This window comes from Ischnura elegans, chromosome 4, assembly GCF_921293095.1.
Source record: "Ischnura elegans chromosome 4, ioIscEleg1.1, whole genome shotgun sequence".
In the NCBI taxonomy this organism is placed as follows: domain Eukaryota; kingdom Metazoa; phylum Arthropoda; class Insecta; order Odonata; family Coenagrionidae; genus Ischnura; species Ischnura elegans.
The window spans coordinates 128,907,466-128,929,091 of record NC_060249.1 but is presented as its reverse complement, the minus strand read 5'-3'; the positions used below and the strand labels follow the sequence as shown (position 1 = coordinate 128,929,091).

The following is a 21,626-nucleotide window of genomic DNA, read 5'->3' as shown; positions in this document are numbered from 1 at the left end:
ATAAATTGAAATGGCTGGGTCCGGCGATAAGTACGCTCCTGTTCTGCGACTGCCTTTTTATTTATCGAAAGTTCAACATCTCCTTCCACGATACATATTCGCATTCGAAGAAACCCTGAAATAAGTCCTCAAAGCTTTGAACTGATAAAAATAGGCCGGAGTGCGCCGCGGGATAGATTCTAGCCCGCAACATATTTGCAGCCGATGGGAGAAGTACCATTTATGGTAAAGGTCACGAAATCAAAGAGAGATGTCGCCATTGGCGATGTGCAATTGACGGCTGGAATATAGCGCCATCACTCCAACCGCACTGCGAGTTATTTTTTCTATCAAACTATCTAGGCGCGGGACAGGCGTCGACAGGGGCACAGCTAGGAATTAAGGCCAGGGGGGGTTTTAGCCGCCAAACACTGGGGTGTCTGAGGGTGTGGAATCCCCGCCAGGGTTAGCGGGAGGTGCGGGGACCCTCACCTAGAAAAATTTTCATATAACTGGTTCGAAACGGTGAGTTTTGCGGCCTTCCGAGGGATATTTTATTAATATTTACACTATTCTATCAGTAATATTAATCCAATTATGTGACATGTATTAAACTTAAAAAAATATCTGAGCTCTGGGGGGGGTTTACCCCCCAAAAAAATCCCCCTCGCTGCGCCACTGGGCGTCGAGGCCGCGACAGCACGCACAGGAAAAAAATCGTCACGGTAAAAATCACAGCCGCTGAAGAGTCGGCGCTCATTTGTTAAAATTGTCGAGAGCGGACGATGAGAGCTCGGGGTCAGGAGGTCGAGAGAACTACGCGCTGTTTTATGACGCGTCGTATGTCCCACAGACAACACCTTTTTGCCCTTTAAAGGTACAAAAAATAATACTTGAGGGAATAATACACGTCGGTTGCTAAATTGAATAGACCACACAGCGCGGGGCTTGGTTAGAATTTAGAGGATTTAATAGTAATCTAGCACACAGAGCTAAAAATAGGGAATAAGGAAATGATTTCCATGAAATATTTGCCACTATTATAGTATACGTGAAGAATGACACCCCGTGAAAACATCGAACGATAACAATTAATCTACGAGAATCTTAGAAGTCTATTTGCTTCATTTCCGCATCTTCTTACGTATAATCACCGCCGAAAAGAATTAAAATGTCTAATTTATAGACTTGCCGAATCCGCAGGATAATTTTCTAACACTGTAATGCTTCAAAGTCTATTCATCAATACCTATGTTTATGAGTCACTGAGAGGAAATTGAATATGCTTGCCTACAAACGTAGAGAAAAACCACTGTGAGGAGCACCACAACATGGAAGCATAAAAATAATAAAAAGTGACATTGAGTTCACATAGTATTATTATATTATTAAATCCACAAATATGACAAATATAAGTATAGAGTGTTAGTCCTATTGACTAAGTCGAAGCTGATACGTCAAAAAAACGCTAGTGGCATAAATGTGTCGATAGAAAGCGCCATGAGTGGAAAACCAGGGCGAAATAAAAAGCATGCTGCGATATTCCGTAAATAACAGTCATAGACAGAGAGAGATAGTCCTGAAGGAAATTAATGTAGCCATGGAAAACATGACAAGATATAATGTGAAAATCAATGCAAAGAAAAAAGTTCTGGTCAGCAGTAGAAGAGAAGGAGGATAGCCCAAGCGAAGGAGGCAGTCCTCAAAATGAGAAGTCGTCTTATTGTTGAAATTGTAAGCGATGAAGTCAGGAAGCCAATAGGGTAGTTAGGACACAATTTGAGCACTCATGTTTTTATGGAAGTGAGGCATTGACGATGACAGCAGCGGCGAAATCAAGGGTGTAAGTTCTCAAAAAGTGGCGCTATAGTACGAAGATCAAATGGAAAGACGTAGTGAGTAGTGCGGCGAGAAGTTTTAAGAACGGCAGGAGAGGAGTCTTATGAAAACCTTGGGCGGAGACACGAGGATGTAATGAAAATCATTGCTGAAGGAAGATTGCAGTTGGAAGGGAAGATGGCAAAGGTGGGCCTCGGACGAGAGCAGGTAATAAGAAGGATATAAAGCAGAAGAATTAGGTGAGGGTCGATAGATTGGCCGATGGGAGAACCGATTTGAGAGCTGCATCTTAGGATCGATGTTGACTATCGAATGAAAAATACGGAAAAAGTAAAAGCATAAAAATTTATGCAAAATTCTGAGAACCCTAATTAAGGACCTAGTTGCAATTACAGCGCAAATAAACTTGGACCAATTTGAGAAATCTAAGTTTGAACTACAAGTAGATATCTCGATTAATAGAAGAACAGGCTGAACTGAGGACTTGAACGTGTTTCTAATGATCTAGCGTGTTTTCGCTGATACGGAATGAGATGCGAACATGATACGAAATTTCTAGTGCTGAATACTGTTTTACTTATCTAAATTCCAATTTAAGTCCATAGCCGCAATAATAATTCCCATTTGCACGTTACAGGCAGTTGATATGCTCAGTGCATTGACTTCTCGTTCAACAACAGCGTAGAAATTTGGCGCAGGACAAGGATTCGCTTTCTTTACATTTCATGGGAAACGACTGTAAAATTTGAATCTAGAGGACAATGTGGCGGAGGCCCTTGGAATTCCATTAGTGAAGTTTTAGTGATTTATGTAAATTGCAAGAAGAATTACGCTTTTACTGCACCTAGGCCCTCAATTGTGCTTCTTAGCACCACCTAGAAAAGTAATTTCTTTAGACAGCGTAAGTGAAAAATATATCTACTATGAATCGCATAGCCACCAGTGCAGTGGTGAAACCCAGCCACCCACTAAAATCCTTCGATGTGGATACGAGGCGCTGCCAGTCCACTATCCACGGTCGGAGGGTTAATGAAGCTTTGAGCATATAAACTTATAACGACTCTTTCCGCCGCTTAAGACGTTAAGCGTCAAAAGAAAGCGGCTGAACATTAAGGAGGAGGGTGGAAGGGGACGGGGGTTAAGGAGGGGGGGGTGGGGAAGAGGCGGAAGCCACTCGCGGAAGCAGAACGATAAAAGGCAAACGGCGCGAAGTTATAAAAAAGAAAACTCTTCGCAAACAGGAACATAGCGGGAGGAGGAGCTTATCAGTCCATTTCCCCCCAGATGGAGCGGATCTCAACCAACACACTACGAAGCGAAATGGCTCCATTGGCAAAGGCAAATAGACAAAGAAAACAACGAGTGACGTCAAATCGTTGCACTAAATGGTCAATTATTATAAATGCTAACCGACTGTCGAATAGTAATAACGGGCCCTATTCTCTTTCATTAAGAAACCTCGGTTATCTCCCCGGCAACGTAACGGAGGTTGCGTTCCGTTGATATTCCTGTTAAAAAACTCATAAAGGAGTGAACATGATTCATGATGAACTGGTGACCTCCCTCGAACAAAAGGGAGTGGCATTAACTATAATAGAACGCTGAAAATGTTTTGAATCATGGCTTTACAGCTTAAATAATCATATTATAATATTTTAGGAGAGGACCGTGGTGACCTAACCAAAGACCCTCTGAAGAAAGAACCCTCGACGGGGTTCAAAACATGGATAAACACCATCTCCAAACATGCACGCGTTGCGAAGTGACCCACACGAAGATCACAGCTATGCGAACCACCCTCCCTACTACCCACATTGTGTTCATTCCACACGCTAGTGGGTTAATCTCGGCTAAACTCCGCACTAATCCAACCTCCGTGCTGAAACACTCAATAAGCGATTAGAATTACGAGGAAAAATATTATTATAGTATAGACTTCCTTTTTTTCTGATAACGTGAAATCTGTGCATTCATGATAACTTCTCCAGCGGAGGTAATCATGCATTTTAAGTGAGTACTAAGTCTAAAAAAGTTGCATCCAGTTTTCCTTTCAGTGCAGATTGGTAAGGAAGCCACTAGATTTGCAACTTTGAATACGAAAACACTAATGCGTCATATATACAATAGAAGTATTTAAGATGTTTACTAACAGATAGACACGAGTAAAAGTGTCCAATGTTGATGTCAACCATGACTGTGGATCTCGCTGTTTCTCCCAATACCTATATCGCACCTCAACATGTGCCAGTTGATCTCCACGCGACTGATAAGCTTATCAAAAGGCCAAAAGTCAAAGGACTGAGAAGGAAAGCTTTAATGGTTCAGAAAGGCGTAAGTTATTCCGCAAACAGAAAAAACAGCGGTGTGGGGGTGGGGGATGGGGAGGAGGAGTACTAAGGCGTCCGACTAAGAGGTCCTGTCACTCTCGCTGGTTTTTCGCTCCCACGAAAAAAATACACGCGTGGAGCAAAACTCTCGGCGTTAATGCCAAGCCAAACAAGAAGCAGCGGCAGTAAAGGTTATGACAGCGTGAAGAGGAGCAAGCTGGCAAGCACCTCTTCAAGCCGTGACACAAATCTCCTTGCCTCTGATGAGCGGGGGAATGAGGAAGAAAAGCGGCAATATTTGACGACGAAAGGGACATAGTAATTGCATTCATGACGTCTAACACCTCCATATTAAAGTATTTTTTTGTTTATGAAGATTGTGGTGGATTGAAGTAATGCTATTGTTAGTGTCTATTTTCAATTCCTGGAGCAACATTTCGCTAACTTTTGCACCCTCTTCATGGCAAAAATTCTATCAAAAGTACCTAACACAGACAACAACAAAAAATACAATGCCACTCTATGAGTAGGAATAAAAGATTCAAAGTCTAAAAAGCTCGGATATATTCCTTACCTATGCAGTTAATAACATTGTAGGGGTTTATTTACTTTTGAATACATCAGTATTTAAGCCGAGGACCCTTGCAGGTCTAAATACAAACGCAATATTCAGAAATTGCGGCTCAATTGAATAAGTCTCCCAGGCTACTTCCTAAACATAGGTAAATGTCATGGGATCGTGGGAAATTATTGAGATCAGAGAAGGAAGAATAATTATGGCGTTCAGAACTCAATTACTAAAATATATGCCATCGCAGAGGAATTCTGCTTTCTGGAATGAGAAATTTCTTTTTGATATAAATTCAGCCGAAAAGATTGCTTCCGAAGTAAGTAGTGAACGCACTTTAATAGAGCACACAAATGTAAGGATCACTGGCCAAAAAATAGTCTCCTGTTTGATAAAAGAAGCCCAGGTATGCATGAAGGATTGATTAAAATTAACAGCGTAATGGAATATCAAGGACTGGGCACGTAATTTAGTTTTGAGAAGCCCGATACTTCAACTTTGGACGGGAAATATATTATTCTGAATTGGAACACAAAAAAATGTATCGTCTCATTTATCAATATTTGAAGACTGATGCTATCGAATTACGATATAGGTTGATAAAAATCAAGCACAACGTGTGTTGGTGAGTCAGCAGATGGAAAGATAGGAGGATCGATTGAAGACAAAGTTCAATCGCTGAAGAGGAGAAGGCGGAAAACCTCAGGTCGGGAGAAAGAGATAGATACCTCGGTATGACAGCGAAAGGACGTAAGAGACACTTCTTTGGGAAGGAGATTACGCATGGAAGTTTAAAATTCCGGACGAGAGAGTCTTCGAAAGCCTTCGTTCAACACGTGACGACAGACAGCGCCAATCCCGGTGTACGAGGAAGCTCCAAAATAAAGCCCCTTTGATTATGCCATACCTTCCCTTTCCTCTCCTCTCCTCCCTCCGTCCCCAATGCAAATATTTTTCCGTTTTCTTTGAGTCTCCGTCGCATTGAGAGCTCAAACACTTGAGCAGGTGGCACGGTTGTAAACAAATTCGTAATTACAACATTTTCGTCATTTGTTTTTTGAATCATTGTATTTGGACTCGAAATATTTCCATATCTGAGGCATAATTGAAACATCAAAGCCATGCAGGTAATTGTTTGAGCATATATTTCAATTAATATGCTGCTAATTTTTTTCAGCAGTTCGAGTCGAGTGCAGAGGAATTTTGATTGATAGAAAGTAATATGACATTTCCTTCAGTCTTTGTTTGATGCAGTAAATCAGTAAAATGACATTGCGAGATACGTTAATTTTATTTTTTCCGCTCTTTTAAAGTTAGGAGGTACCTGTTAGCTTTTTTCACGCAAAACGACACATAAATTTTAATCTCAATATTTTTTTTTTAAATTTACGCACACCTAAACATCATCAAATATAGAGTTATCCCTTCTCGATGCAATTTCCAATAAACATTGCGCAAAATCTTATTTATAACGGAAGTAAATTAAAAAAAGAGACACATTTCGAACACTTTAAAAATGTCACACCTTCGTATCGTGGTGAAAATCAGTCACCATGCGAAGAGCAATAACAAACTTCAATCGTGTGATAAGTTGCTAATGCAAAATGTTGGTGCCAGCATGAAAATCTTTTAATGAAGGGAGCAACCGCCTGGACCGCTATCGTCTCACTCCTCTCTTGTCTGCTTGCTTCGTATTCTTGGAGTAGTGCTGCGCCTGCTAAATTCTAAATACTTAAGTGCAAAGATAGAGTTCAGGGATGATGTTGGGACCTGATGCTTCAATGCTAATGAGTATAAAGGAGCGAATCTGTTTACGTAAGCAAATGATCTAAGACAACTGAGAACAAGAGGAAGGGAGGAACAAGATGGCTCTCAGCGCAAGGCAATCAGAAGCAGTGCGTTTGGAAGCTGGTACAATACTAGCCGGTTGAATAGCCCAAGGAATGAAGGAATTCCTAAAAAAGAGTAGTCTCTTCACAGTTCACAGCTGGGAATGTAGGCGCAGTAGTAAGGAGGCAATGCATTGAGGCTTCAAATTGGAGTATGCCTTTATATGGTGGAGAGGCGCGGGGGATGACAGCGATAGAGAAGTCAAGTGGAAGTGGAAGCTTACAAAATGCTAAAGAATAATGATTAAGATCGAATGGATAGTTTGTGCGAGTATTGTGGAGGAAGAGACGGAGGGAAGCGCTTTGAAATATTTCAATGGAAGACGGGGGCGGCCACATCACGAGACAAGTTGGGCTGATAGTAATTCCCATAGTTGAAGCACAAGTGGAAAAGGGAAAAACGGCCACGGACGAGGAGCATGCCGCAGGTGAGGAATGAATAAAAGAATTATATCACTGCAAGATTAGCTGACAGGAGAATGTGGTCGTTGATCCAGAGCCGAAATTTTAATCCATTAAAATAATTCTGTCGATGGAAGTGAAAGTTAAGACAAAAATCTTCTCCTTTCAGCCATGAATTTATTTTTACGGCGTCAATTATATTTGTACTTTAATAAATAATTTTTTTATTTTTGTTGTTTGAGCGATAATTATAGTATTTTCTCTTATCAGGATATCCAGAGCGTAAGTAATCGTTCATTCATTCGCTCATGAATTAAAAATAAGAGAAAGCGAAAGCTGCTGCCCTTTTTTTAAGTTGATGACGTCAGCAGAGTTCTGATTCATATACTCGATCAGGAAGAACATTTCAGCAAGGACGGAATCGCTCAAAAGCGTGTAAACAATAACAAATCACGCGCGGGCCATGCTCTCGACAGAGGAGAAGCTGAGAACCTGAGAGACGCCCGGCATGAGCTCGTGACGTCATCAACATAGATTCAATAGGGTTGATGCTGTCGGTTTTTCGCCGCGAACTGCTCGAGAAGTGGACGATGCACAGTGGGCGGAAATCGGAAAAAGCCGGACAAAATTACAAAATGGCTTTTTTTGAGTTATAAGCTTGAAACTTCGCAGGTATACTCAAAAATGATTGAAATTTATTGATATGTACTTCATTTGACATTGATTTTACCCGTTTCTGAGATACAGAGGCTCAAACGTGAGCAAATTTCCATAAAAACGCCCGTCTTCAATTTTCTCTGAAAATCTTTCAAAGTAAGTGGATGGTGAAGTTATGGGTGGATTCTTGCCGAATATAAAACCACGTAATATGTTGGCATGGTGTTTTTTCTTTATTTTTCCGTAATCTTAAAGAATACAGTCCATAAATTCTTACCGTGCAGTAACAAAATGGCGGATACTGTTTTTCGACGAAGTTTTACATTTAGGTAGAGTTTCAAATAAGTTTTCGGCAAGGTCGCGCAGAGTAACTTATATGAGAGCATTTTTTGAAGATTTCATGAGGTGTTTATGCAGTTTTCTTTGAAATAAGTTTGCGTCGCCGGAAATCACATTGATTTTTCGATCGCGCGGCCGGGTTCGTCTCCGCGCGTCGGGAGTTGGATTAGCCGCGACGCGGTAAGGTTATTGAAGCTGTATGGGTTTTAACGCTCAGCATTCACCGTTTTTATGTTTTGCTTCAAGACACCGATTCTCAAATGGTCTATGGTGAAGACAGTGGAGGTTTTTCATGCCATGTAAGTGCACGTTTCATCGAAGTTCATTTCGTTTTCTTTGGATACGATCGAAGACCATACTTCTTTAAAAGCGTTCAAACCTCGAAAAAGTGAGTTGTTTTCCTGGGACTCATACAAAAAGTCCTACCAGAAAGATACCAGCTGAGACCCTTATACCTTCTTCACTCTCCGATCCCTGACCCTTAGCATTCTACTTCGAAAACGGTCGTTTTATTACACCGCGGAGTGGAGCCTTTGACCGTCTTAACGGGGGTATTTCCACGGGAACTTCTAGCTTTTTTAAAATGCGTATCATACCCTCAGTTCTACTTTATATCCATAAAATGTTTTCTTCTTGAGAAGAAGAGAATAATGTTCAAAAATATGGCTAATAATACAGTATTCAGTGACTTAACATAACTACTAATCATGAACATAGGTGATGGCAACTAAATAATCTAAATTTTATGGGCGAAAATTATGGATCGCGTGACAATCTCATGTTCGGCACCTTCACTAAGCACTAGAAAGTTGTTGAAGAAGATACGATGAAGACAGGGTAGTTTAGGTAGGCAATTCATCGGGAACTTCTAGTTTTTTTAAAACGTGTATCATACCCTCAGTTCTACTTTGACTGTGGTGAAGGAAAGTTAAGTTCTCTTGAGTGCGCAGAATTTGTGAAAGTGTTTTGAATTTGTTTGTGGAGCGTTGAAATTTTAAACTTCCACTTGCGTGTAAGTACGTTTTTTAATAAATCCCCGAACATCTTTTTCAAAATAGTTATTTTTATTTATATTACTAATTTTAGCTGAAAAATTTCTTAGCATTCCTTTCCTAACTAAAATAAATTATAGCTTAAATTATCAAATGACACTGTTTAAATTCCAATCGATACGACATATACAATATGCATTCAGAAAATCATATATTGCAGTGCAGCGTACACAAACCAACAGAATATTTATCGATATCAGGTGTACGATATTTTACATCTCCTAAGTTATTCATACCCGACGCTATTGCACCGCAGATTTAGAACCCCATGATTCAGCTGTCCTTCAGTGTGTTGCAAACTAAAAACTATCGTTTTTCTTAATTTCGAAATGACTATACTTCCCTGTAGGATAATAAATTATATGGGTTTTAAGATTAAGAAAAAATTAGGAAAATAAGGTAAGCAATGTAAGCATTACTTTTCCGTTGATCATGGTCAGTAGTAAACAGAACTTGATCGTGTAAAATCCAGAGTTGAAATCATTAAGGCCATCCACCTGCCTTTCGATATAGGTAATGTCTTTCTGATTTTGTAACTTCTTTTGCCTCTTTTTTTCACCTAAAGCGGATGGGATGGCAAAGTCGTGTCGACGTCGGCAGTGGATTTTCCCAGATAGTGTCATCTAAAATTGTAGAGCGTATATGTGAGAAGTGCCTCCGATGCAATTTAAATTCTTTATCAAAAGTTTAGAGATAAATGTAATTAACCAAAAGAAAGTGGAAACTTCAGTCGTTACCTGTAGCGCTGTTAATCAAACTAAGAGGTACAAGGGAACTCATGACTAGGAATTTATCTGAAGCATCCACATGTCGCCACATTTGCTTATATTGAGAGTGGCCCGAACTTCCATCAAAACCGTACTTAGAGATTAATGTATAGTTCACCACACATTTTGATTCTTGAGAGGTGGAAGTGGTGGCTAAGCAGGCTATTGTTCCCGATATGGTGTGGTTCAGTGGTGCTTGAAGGTTTACTTCGCACATGGTCACAGTTATTTTAATTCCTGCGTTATAATCTGCCTTTTTTTGCTATCGCTATTATATCATAGCTGGGATACAATTCGTGTCCATGGCTCAGAACTACCCTACGAAAAGACGCTTGGTCAAATCAGAGGCAATCATCAATGACAGTGCCTCTTCCACTGACATCTCAGGGTGGACCTTTTCACTCGTCCTCCTCTTTGAAAGAACTCTCTTAGCCCGAGTAGGGGTCGTAGTTGTTATTTCTGCAATTAGGTGAGCGACTGCAGTGTCTTCCCTCTCTCTCTCAAACTCACAGATGCCGCGAGAGCAAGCTTAGCAGTAGTAGCAGTAGTTTTTAAAGTTTTAATTTTCTTCTGCGTGATCTAACACATGAGGTGCGACATTTTTTGGCCGCCCGGGAATGCCTGGCAAATATAATATAAATTATGTAACATGAAGCCACAGGGGGAATTTTATTTAATCAATCAATTTGAGAGGAGTAGATTTTTACGAAAATACAATGCTCAACCGGCTGTCGTTGAAGCATCGGGAAAGTGATGCATAACAAATTCTGGAAATGTTATAGATTCAGCGAGCCAACTTTTGTACAAATACAAAAATCGTTCATTATTTCGAGAACTCTCTGCCCATTTCTTCAGGTATGGCCATAGGATACGTTTTGTCAGGAAGTCATTGAGAAATTTCAGGGCATGAGGGTCTTGTTTTAAATTCAGCCTCCGCGATAAATAATGGAGCAAATATTTTTTACCGAGTGAATGATATTTTTTTTACCAATTCCGATATTATTTTATAGGTATCAAGTCGTGTAATAATGTGAGGTGGCATTTTCTATTGAATGGCGGATGGGGCCTATGTAAAATTTAGAAATAATAAATTTGTCGAACCTATGGTTATCCAATGTCCTAATGAGTACACGGGGAAGAACGTATGGTAAACGTGTAAAGACATGGTAATCTGTAAATCAAAGTAGAACTGAGGGTAGCTAGATCTTCCCGTGGAAATAGGTATGGTCTTCGATCGTATCCAAAGAAAACGAAATGAACTTCGATGAAACGTGCACTTACATGGCATGAAAAACCTCCACTGTCTTCACCATAGACCATTTGAGAATCGGTGTCTTGAAGCAAAACATAAAAACGGTGAATGCTGAGCGTTAAAACCCATACAGCTTCAATAACCTTACCGCGTCGCGGCTAATCCAACTCCCGACGCGCGGAGACGAACCCGGCCGCGCGATCGAAAAATCAATGTGATTTCCGGCGACGCAAACTTATTTCAAAGAAAACTGCATAAACACCTCATGAAATCTTCAAAAAATGCTCTCATATAAGTTACTCTGCGCGACCTTGCCGAAAACTTATTTGAAACTCTACCTAAATGTAAAACTTCGTCGAAAAACAGTATCCGCCATTTTGTTACTGCACGGTAAGAATTTATGGACTGTATTCTTTAAGATTACGGAAAAATAAAGAAAAAACACCATGCCAACATATTACGTGGTTTTATATTCGGCAAGAATCCACCCATAACTTCACCATCCACTTACTTTGAAAGATTTTCAGAGAAAATTGAAGACGGGCGTTTTTATGGAAATTTGCTCACGTTTGAGCCTCTGTATCTCAGAAACGGGTAAAATCAATGTCAAATGAAGTACATATCAATAAATTTCAATCATTTTTGAGTATACCTGCGAAGTTTCAAGCTTATAACTCAAAAAAAGCCATTTTGTAATTTTGTCCGGCTTTTTCCGATTTCCGCCCACTGTGCGATGGATCGATAAACGGTAAAAATAGGAAGGATCTAAGGTTTTCCCGGCGAATAGACTGGAGGAAGAGTTCTCGGGTTTCCAGCCGGGTCCAAGGGTCTTTCAGCACCGACGTTTCAAAGGCTAAGTCTGCCTTCTCACTGAATAGACTCACGGTGAAGACTAGGAAGAAGAGGGACAACTGAATCATTCACACTCTCTGGAAAGGGGAAATTTGGAAGGGTGGCGTTGAGAGTGCACGGCGAGCGAATCTTCCCACTCACCTTTCTGGTGGCACGCCCTGAGGAAGTACATGAGCCACGTGGTGATCAGGTTGAGCGGCGAAGGCGTTGTCGTCGTCCGGTGCATGTTGCGGATCAGCTTGGCCAGACCATACTTCCACTCCACGTCCGATTGCGCCTGTCCACCGAAAGATAAAAGAATTAGATCAAATAAACCTCATGTTTAGACGGATGTACTTCAGGTCTTGCAGAATATTTGCATAGAATAAACGTGGAGCAGGAAAACTTACTTAATTGTATGAAAGGGGCTGAATGTTTAAAGAACACTCTCTAGAACTTATACTCTACGTCGGAGTGGGAAGAGTGGGTCGTCTGGAGAACGTCCCCAAAATCAAAGAAATATCTCAATTGACGAAGTTGATCGCTGATATTCTCATACGCATGTCTTGCTTCCCTAACCCTAGTGCGCCGAATGAGACGGAGAATATGAAGTATTTACGCAAAGCAATTCAGGAAATGAAGTTATTAGCTAGACTTATTATTTGGCGATGCCTAGTACCTCTTGAGGGTAAGTGGATAGATACAGTCAGGCATTTATGCATTAAAGTAGATTTCCATGGAACATTGTCCGTCTCAAAAATACCATTGAACTAAAACCACGCGACAAAAACAGCAATAATTCGAGTGTAAAGTAAAAAAGCGAAAATTTTTGCAGCACGTTGATTCGAAAACTGATGATGGTGTTTCAGCACGAGTATCCGCTGACAATCCCTTTTCCCAGCAATTATTTCTTCAGCCTTTCAAGAAGTATACGAGAAGTACAAAGCGCGAATTACACCGATGGCAATAAAGAGTGCCAACATCTCAGCGCCTAAATTCACAAATGATCTTATATGCGGAGAAGTATTGGGTTTGGTAAACTCAAAAATATTTTTTATTCACTTTCGTCGCTGCCGTTATTGTGGACTTCCGGGCGAAAGGAATCGCGGAAGCATGAGTGGCCAAACGAGGGATCTCCTCTGTTAAATTGGGTCGCGTTCGAATGCAGGAAGGCAGTGCCATATGGCGAGGCTCAATGCTAGTAGGCCGCCCTCCCCCACACCACACCACCCCACTCAGACCACGTCCGCTGACGGAAAGAAGGCAGAATGGATACATACCACTGTGGAAAGTGTGAGCGACGGGAAGGAACACCTACTATCGCGTGAAATAATATAAATGTATCCAAAAATGTTGTATGTTTACGAGGAAGTCCGCGAACGAGTCTTGTTTTGAACGTTCGATGAAAGTCAGTCAGCTGGTCTAGACTTTCGGATTATGATTTTGAAATGTACTCTGGTCGGCGGCGAACTACGGTGGCGCAGAGTAGCACGAGGGAAGAAAAACAGCATGAAATGGGAGAGGCAAGGATGGACTATGCGGCGCATTAAGTAAGGAGCTCTCCGTTTCATCTAAGCCACAGACAAGGGAGTGAACGAATCTTGAAATCATCCCTTAAAGTGTCTCCGCGGCCGACATGGGATGAGCATAGGGGTGTTGAGGCTGGCTAGAGGAAACGGCACGAAGAAACTAGAATGAAGCGATGAACTGTGATGCATTCTGGTTGTTCAGCGCGAATTTACGCACGGGAATGGCTTCATTTTCCAAAAACCTAAAAAGATAACTCCCACATGTCGGTCAGATTGTCATTTCAAAAGTGCAATCGGCATCTCATGAGTGTCAGACATTGAGAAGAGCCCATGTCCGGTAGAGAGACATTTAACACGAATTCAAAGCTCAACAAAAAAATAATTATCAACCAAAGTTTTTCCGAAAAGGCGCGATCATAAGTGCAATGCAATGTACACAAATTTGGCATTATTCATAACGCAAAAGAAAATATTTGTTGCGTAATTAAGAAATTAATTATTTATGTTGAATGTGAAATTGCCACATCTGGCTATTCGTGTGAATAACATCATCTAAAAACTAAAAATGTGTAGATTTTCTAGTACGAAGTAATATGAATATGGAATTGCAACAGCTTTAATGCGTATAATTAAATATGATCTCGGTAAAAAATAAACGAAAAACCGATGTATTTCATCACCCAATGATGCCCACAATAAGTTATCCAATGATACTAGTCTGTCGACCCTGGGAAAATCCATATCACCACCTCTCCGCTATAGCGTAAAGGTCAATGCGAGAGAAATCAACACTGAGAATGAGAGGCACAACTCAATTAACACCGATCTCAATCAGACAAATGAATGATTCATTTACTGTATCATCCGCTCCGTGACTGAGTAACGAACCATTAGAGCGGAGCTTTTTATTAGGAAGTCCACCCGAGAATTCTTATCATCTCTCGTCTGCGTTAGCATGTGCTCTTGTCTCTGTCCATCCATACTAATTAGGAGAGAGAGAGCAGTAAAGAGTGACTCACCACCACTATAAGCAGTCGGAGTGGTTCGCTCGCAGGGAGCACCAAAAGTAGAGCCTAGGCACCACGATGCCCTTTAAGGGACACCCGCGACCGCCACGCCACGGAGGGGTGGACTCAAACCACGCTCTACTCACTGCCTCTCTCGCGAGTTCCCACATGGATCGGTACGGACTTCGATCATACTACGTACGGCGCTTATCGGACAATACGAGGAAATGTGCACGATTCGCCAAAAGCTGCGTCGGCCGAACGGAGAGCGTTGTCCGCATATAAACAACAACCTGATGCAAGCTACGTAAAACAAAATCGCCTCCTATTAAGAGGACGCACCACTCCCGCATTAATGGTGGCATTGAGTATTCCCTTTTGCACGGCATACTGCTGGTTTAATACTTAAGCAACTTAAAAAACTTTCAAAGTGTTTAAGAAAGACCATTTTCAACAGTTACCTTTATCTCAAGCATTGGTATGTATAATACCTAAAAGAAAATACTTTCTTAAAATCATCGTATTTTTAAACAGGAGCCCTTCCAAGAGAACGACCCCTTACTTCGGGGATTTTAGCTTCAGAGTGTTCAAAGGCTTCTCCAAGGATATACAAAGGGGGAAATAAATAGTTTCGGTGTTTTTCGGGACGTACCTGAATCCGCTGGTAGGTGTCGCTCATCATGGCAATGAGCAGGTTGATGAGCACGACCACTGACACCACCATGTAAATGCCGAACACGAACTTGAAGAGGTTGAGTGTCCAGTCGGGCTGCTCCTTCTCCACTTTCAGAGAGTTGGCGTCCGTCATTCCGAAAACGGCGAAGAAGAGGCGCTCGAACGCGTTCAGCGGAGATAACCGGACTGCAGGAAAGGAAATGGGCAATCGATTATTAGTTACAGAATTACCAGTTGAACTTTGAAAAGTCCAGCATGGAAGACGTAGCTCGGTGAGTACCCGAGAAAGCATTGCATACGAAATCCATGGGCCAGAGCCGAACCAAATGGAAGCTCTAATTCCCGTATGATCAACGAAGTTAAGTAATTTTAGGCGCGGACTAAGGTTGCATGGGTGGTCATTCATATCTTTACCATGATGCTCTTATCCGCTGCCAGCAAGTAGCAGTCCAGATAGGGTAAACATTGGGTTGGTATAATGGACCAAGAAAGTTTCAAGTAACTGGGGAACTGACAAGACCAGCCATGAAACCCATGCACTTTTAACTTTGGTGGACTGAAGAATGGTGAGGACGCACCTTCTGCGAATAGGCCCGTGTACGAGATGGCTTTCTTGTTGGCCTTGATTTCCTCCGGAGTCTGGTTCTTGAAGGGCTGGTTGAGCGCCACCACGTGCATCGAGAATCCGAAGATGAAGATGGAGAGGACGGCTGCGAATCGGGCGAGGTCCTTCATCAAGTCACCGATGATGATGGCCCAGGGGCCGAAGAGGTGGTGGAAGGACAGGAAGTCGAGAATCTGGACGCAGGAGAGCAGGAAGGCGATGGCGATGAGCTGGTTCCTCAAATACATGAGCGTGGGCCAGTAAGGGCGGGATATGAGCGAGAAGAGGCCGAGTAGGTGCAGGGCCACGCCAAGCACGCCGAAGCCCAGAACGGCCACCTGCAGGCAGGAGAGGAAAGGAGGATTAGATCAATTAGATAGATTCAGGCTTGTACTCGTATATGTGTGGAAGGGGACCGGGACCCACTGATAGAAAAATATATTTACCGCACTATTACTGAGTTTGATGAATCAGGCATGTCGTCGGAGTGAAGTGATATGTACAAGTGTTCGTATAAATTAAAATATAATGTATAGCATATGAGGTATGGATCGATCGACAAAAAATGCAAATTATTATATTGATAAGTTATTTCGTAGGTTTTAGCGGCAATCTTCATCATTCTTCTTCCTTCCAAGATTAGGCTACTAGCAATAAGCCTGTTCCGGGTCCACATTACCATCTTTTTCTTGATCTTCCTATACATCTCTTGCCAATTGGTTAATATTCCATTGCTGGTTTTGGAATTCTTTCATTTGGCATTCGAAGTATATGTTCCTTCCAACTAAGTTTGTGTCTTGTAGTTTGTCAGTGACTGCCTGGATACCCAGTTCATCTCTTATTTGAGTATTTCTTAATTTATCCAATCTTGTGCAGCCTTTCAATGATCTTAAAAATATCATTTCTGATGATTCTATCTACCTCAATTCATTCTTTTTTGATACCCAACATTCTGATCCGTAGAGTAGGGGTTGCCATCACTCTATAAAATTTTATTTGTGTTTCTTTTCTCGTTTTGTTTTTTTAGAGTTCTTCTAATTCTTTTTCTGCAATATGCATGACTATTAAGAGAGGCTTGATTATCCAACTGCTTTAGCTCCATCCACGATGAATTTCAAAACTGCTTCCACTCATGAACTATTGACTTAGTTGATGATTTAGTAGATGACTTAGTTAGTGTAGATGGAGAACCGGAATATCTCAATGAAAAATAATTTGGCTACCATTTATAACACAGGATTATCAAAATTTTACAAGGGATATTCACGAGATATATTTCGTATTTTTACAGTTTTTTTCATTTATGGAATATAGAATTTTACATATTTGGATGCATCACTAAAACAATTAAGGAATCAACATAAATAGTTCACGCGACTATAGCGGATAATACTAAAATTTTTTATTAGCCTTGTCGGTAATGTTCGATAGACATAGTGAAGTTTACTGTTCATTGGCTGGAACGTTGAACCTTGGTTCTCTTATCATTTCTAATGACGTGTATAACACTGACTATGAGAATAGAACGTAAGTACAGAACTAGATCGGACAATACCAATTGAAAGTCGAAACGACGTCCCTGGGCCGCCTTTTGCCAAGATGTGAATGTTGCCTTTTTTCCAATTACCGACAACCTTCATTTTCTGCAAAATAATTTTAACAGGTTTCAATTCATACAGGATTAAGCCTCGTTCACAATAAGTTCACTTAGTATTGGTTGGCGTTACTGGGAGCTGATTTTTTGATACGAAAGTCTACCACCTCACAACAAATTAAAGAAACGTAAGTCAACTTAGCGTAACCATTCGTGGAGGAAAATTCCATTTTTATCTGATTATAGCAAATGGCAAAGTACATACATGAAATTGTGTACGTATGGTACCAAATATTATCGCAAGTCCTCCAAAATACATTGAAAATGATTGATTCGCGGTCTGAACTGAATATTGGTGAACCAAGTATTTGACACGTTAACCTGGTTCGTTAATCTCAAAGTCACGCCATGTTATCTATTTGCAAAGAGAACGCAAAACTCCTCGCCATATGGTCTTTTCAGTGGCGTATTCAAATATAGGCTATTCTTTAAAAATGTTTAGAGTGTGTAATTTAGACCCTTTTCTAAATTCACTTGGATCTCAAATAAAAAGTAAATTAACCATAGTGTTTGCTCAAATGTGACCTAATTACATTTGACATCAACGTAAAAATTTATTCGGGTATACCCAATAAACAGTGAAACTTCTCTTGACCGTGGCTAGTCGCGACGAGGATAAACGGGCGAGGAAACTGGTCTACGCACTGTGGTTTCCACTTCCTACGGGGATAATCACCGCATTTCCGGCCAATTAAAACTTTGGCTAGGACAGAAATCATTTGCTCCCCAACCGTGAGTGTCCTCCGTTGGCCTCCCGTTAGCCAAGTTCAAAGGAGGGTCTCTTCCTAAACACAATTGCCTCCTGCAAGCACACACCGCCGTCCGTTGTAATTAGATTATATTGGCCAACTGAATAATTAGTAGGTACCTAGGCCGGGAGCCCAAAAGCAGGCACTCTCATTCACCTCTTTGGCAAAAGGATCGCGCTGGCACAATCCAGTTGGTTGGTTGGACCTCCATTCGCTGAGGCATGCTTCCTAAATTCTATGGCGTTCAGCGTATGGCTGCCGACGGTGCATGCAGGGCGCTAATGAAATTTAATCACCCAGGCAGAACGAAAACAAAATGCTAATATCAATGCGGATATTTACGACATTTCTTTGGTGAAGTCAACTTTTTATTATTTTCTTATTTGCATTAAAATTGAGCTACAAAAGCTAATTACAAGCAACAAAATTAATTGCAAGACCTGAAATTTATGGATATTAACTATTTCGCTAAAAATATTCCCAACCAAAACACAATCGGTGCCACTGAATACATAAAATCCATCAGCTGGATGATGGATTAATTAAATATACTTTTATCCCATTTAGTTGACCAAAAATATGCAAATAAACCTTGTTCTTTGACAACATTTTCTCATATTTACCCTGAGGTTCACATTCCTAAAATTAGATGGAAGTGCTCCGCATCTCTTCTCCAATAAGATCCTAAATTTTTGTTGGTCAAGGTCGGTCGAAAATGATCGAGAGCCAATTTGGAGACGATCAAGACAACAGCTCGATAACTTTACTTTCTCGACTCCTGGAATTCCCCTCTCCTTTAGAAAGCCATCCTCTCGCTTCATTGCGATCAGCTCAATCCTTCCCGCCCCACCAAATACTCGCCCACGAAATCTGTTTCGCAATTCGACACTCTACTATTATCTCAACACGGCTCCAGATCAGCGAAGCGCACGCCCCCCCCATCTCACGCACGCAAGCACTCCTATGTCCATTGCCATCATTACTCTTCCTTCACATCCAACATCGACATTGGAGGTCCACGTCCTCTAGTGGGGGAGGCCGAGGGCCTGGTTCGGGAGGTCGGTGCGCAGTTTAGATGGGAATAAGAATGCCGACGACCCAAAGTAACTTCCCGCGGTCAACCGAAGCGAGGAGAATTAACCAACCCTTTCACTCATCCTTCTTTTCTCCACGGAATCAAAAATTACTTTTGCAAAATCATACCTTTATGATGAATAAGTTGGTATAATGAGTGGCGGAGACGTCTGGCAATTGTTCAAAATAATACGTAGAGGCTCTGAGATTTATGTGGTGGAACTGTTCCATTCATTACGTTAGTTAAAAAAACTTTTGGGCTATGTCTCCGCGTCAATTTTTGGGTGGCCTCAACGTTTCCACACCAATGCTGGTCGTTTTTCAAGGGAATATGATGAAGTAGGAATTTAACTTTGTAATATTGTTTTTTATTCTTTTTATTTTTAGATAATATCTTGTAATCAATCAATTGCTTCTGATCTGATCATCCTGAATTATTATCTTTCAAAAATATTATAATATATCAATGATAAAATGGCAGATTACTATCAAGCAGTAGTCCAATCAAAATTAAAACTTATATACATGCAATTCCACAAACTAGTTGACTTCGTACATCAACTTTCTTAACTTGTTTTCAAAAAAATGAAACGGAGAAGTATTTCAAATATGCTTTTGTGTTTCTGCCTTTATTCTGTTCTTTTCGCAGCTTTTTTCCTTATAACTTAATAAACCACAATGAATGAGGCGAAATGTATGAACAAATACAATTTCAGTAAGTAATGACTGATAAACCAATGAGAATATCCAGTTAAATTACAAGAGATTAGAACAAATTTTCCATTCAAACAGGCTATGAAGAATTTGACTCTCCAAAAATTACTTTGTAAATTTTCCAACCTCATCTTTCTCCTCTTTCCCTTTCAGCTCCTTCTTCCTCTTTTCCACTTCCTGTTTCAATTTTGCTTCTTTTTTTGAAAATTTTACTTCAATCAATCATTCAATAAACTGTGATGCAAACAAATTAGATTTTATGATTTTCTATTATTATTCTTCCTTTTAATGATTGCAGCGCTGCCATAGGATTTTGGTGTCCAGTTTTTGAACTAAACTCCTTATTAAATTTAAAATTTTGAACAAAAATCGAGATATTTTTCCAATAATAATAAAAGTGTTATTATGTTGCATTTTCATCTGGTTATGAATCATCCTGAAAATTTCAGCATATACCTAATCGGAAAGTCTGTTAAAGTTGAGTTGCAAGATTTGACCCAGACAAAACGACGAACAACGAAGCAAGTGTACAAAATTTTTTTAAAAAGACTAGTGCCTACCACATTGAAAATCAGTGGAACTATAAATTTCGAGCAAAAGGAATGTGTTTCTGCACTATTTGTAAGTAAACGGTTGTCTATAGATCATTAGAGCTTATTAAAAGTTTGCAGACCAATACTTTTAATGCTATTTAGGAACGTTATTAGCGAGAAATTAGGCAATTAATTCCCTTTGAAGTGATGCAAAGGATATATGATGATAAATTATATTGGTGAATGATATTGAATGACTGTATCAGAGTAGTAGCAGAGAATTGCATTGCCAACGCATTTCATCGTTATGAACTCAATATTATAGGTATATGTAGGTGATAACTATACCCCAAAATAAATTTTAATCGTATTTCGTAGGTAAGTCCCTGATGAGATAACTTAGAAAAAGGCAAGCACGACGTATGATTTCGAAAGTGCAATTGGAAATTTATGTTATTTCATTTACAAAAATATGAAAAACCATCTCTCAAGTTTTCTCCGGGAGATTATGTATCTTTTAACTGATTGGGAATTGTGCCCACCAGGAGTGTAGATTTTTATATTCAATATTTACTATCAAATTTTTGAAAAAAATCCACCAATTTCCCATCTGACATATAAAAGAGAACTTCTAGAAACATACATGCATCAAAAAAACACAGGGAGAAACAAGGGACTAATGAAGTGACTTCAATTCTGTGACGTCGTAGGAGCTCCACCACTTCCTTGACGGTTACCTTGAGTGAAAGGGACAATGAAAAAATAAATAAGACATAGAATCCATTGAGAAATAAATTGAAAAGGAAACACGGAAACATTTAACTTCACGAATAGAGAGTGACAGATAAGATTTAATTTGTAAACGGAAATTTTCCTCGAGGTAAGATTTAATTTGTAAACGGATGGAAATCAGTGAGCCGGCTATTATAGCGGCGGCGCGCCATCTTCTTTGCTCATCGATGGAGACGAAACATTTTCGAGACTTCCTGCTTGTGTTTTCGGTGCTAAAATAATGTGTAAGCTATATTTATGAAACATTCTTCCGATTCTGTATCAGTGGCGAATTATGCTCGATGACTGGTTTCGCAAGTTTTGTTTAAAGTAAAAAACGAATCGTAAATGCTTTAATGGAATAAAAATAAAGTGGGAAGCTAGAAAGCGCATCAATAATTTTCCTAAAACTTA

The 21,626-nt window shown here is 40.3% G+C and overlaps 1 protein-coding gene across 1 annotated transcript in view; it reads right to left on the bottom strand.

The window, feature by feature from the left end:
* The window catches only part of LOC124158246 (ankyrin-3), a 191,510-nt gene that overhangs the window by 2,338 nt on the left and 167,546 nt on the right, over positions 1-21,626 (bottom strand). Inside the window, exons 14-16 of the mRNA XM_046533437.1 lie at positions 15,692-16,055; positions 15,091-15,299; positions 12,065-12,200 (exon numbers count right to left, since the gene is read on the bottom strand). Of these exons, the coding sequence (XP_046389393.1) occupies positions 12,065-12,200; positions 15,091-15,299; positions 15,692-16,055 (709 nt within the window). The remainder of the gene's footprint in view (positions 1-12,064; positions 12,201-15,090; positions 15,300-15,691; positions 16,056-21,626) is intronic.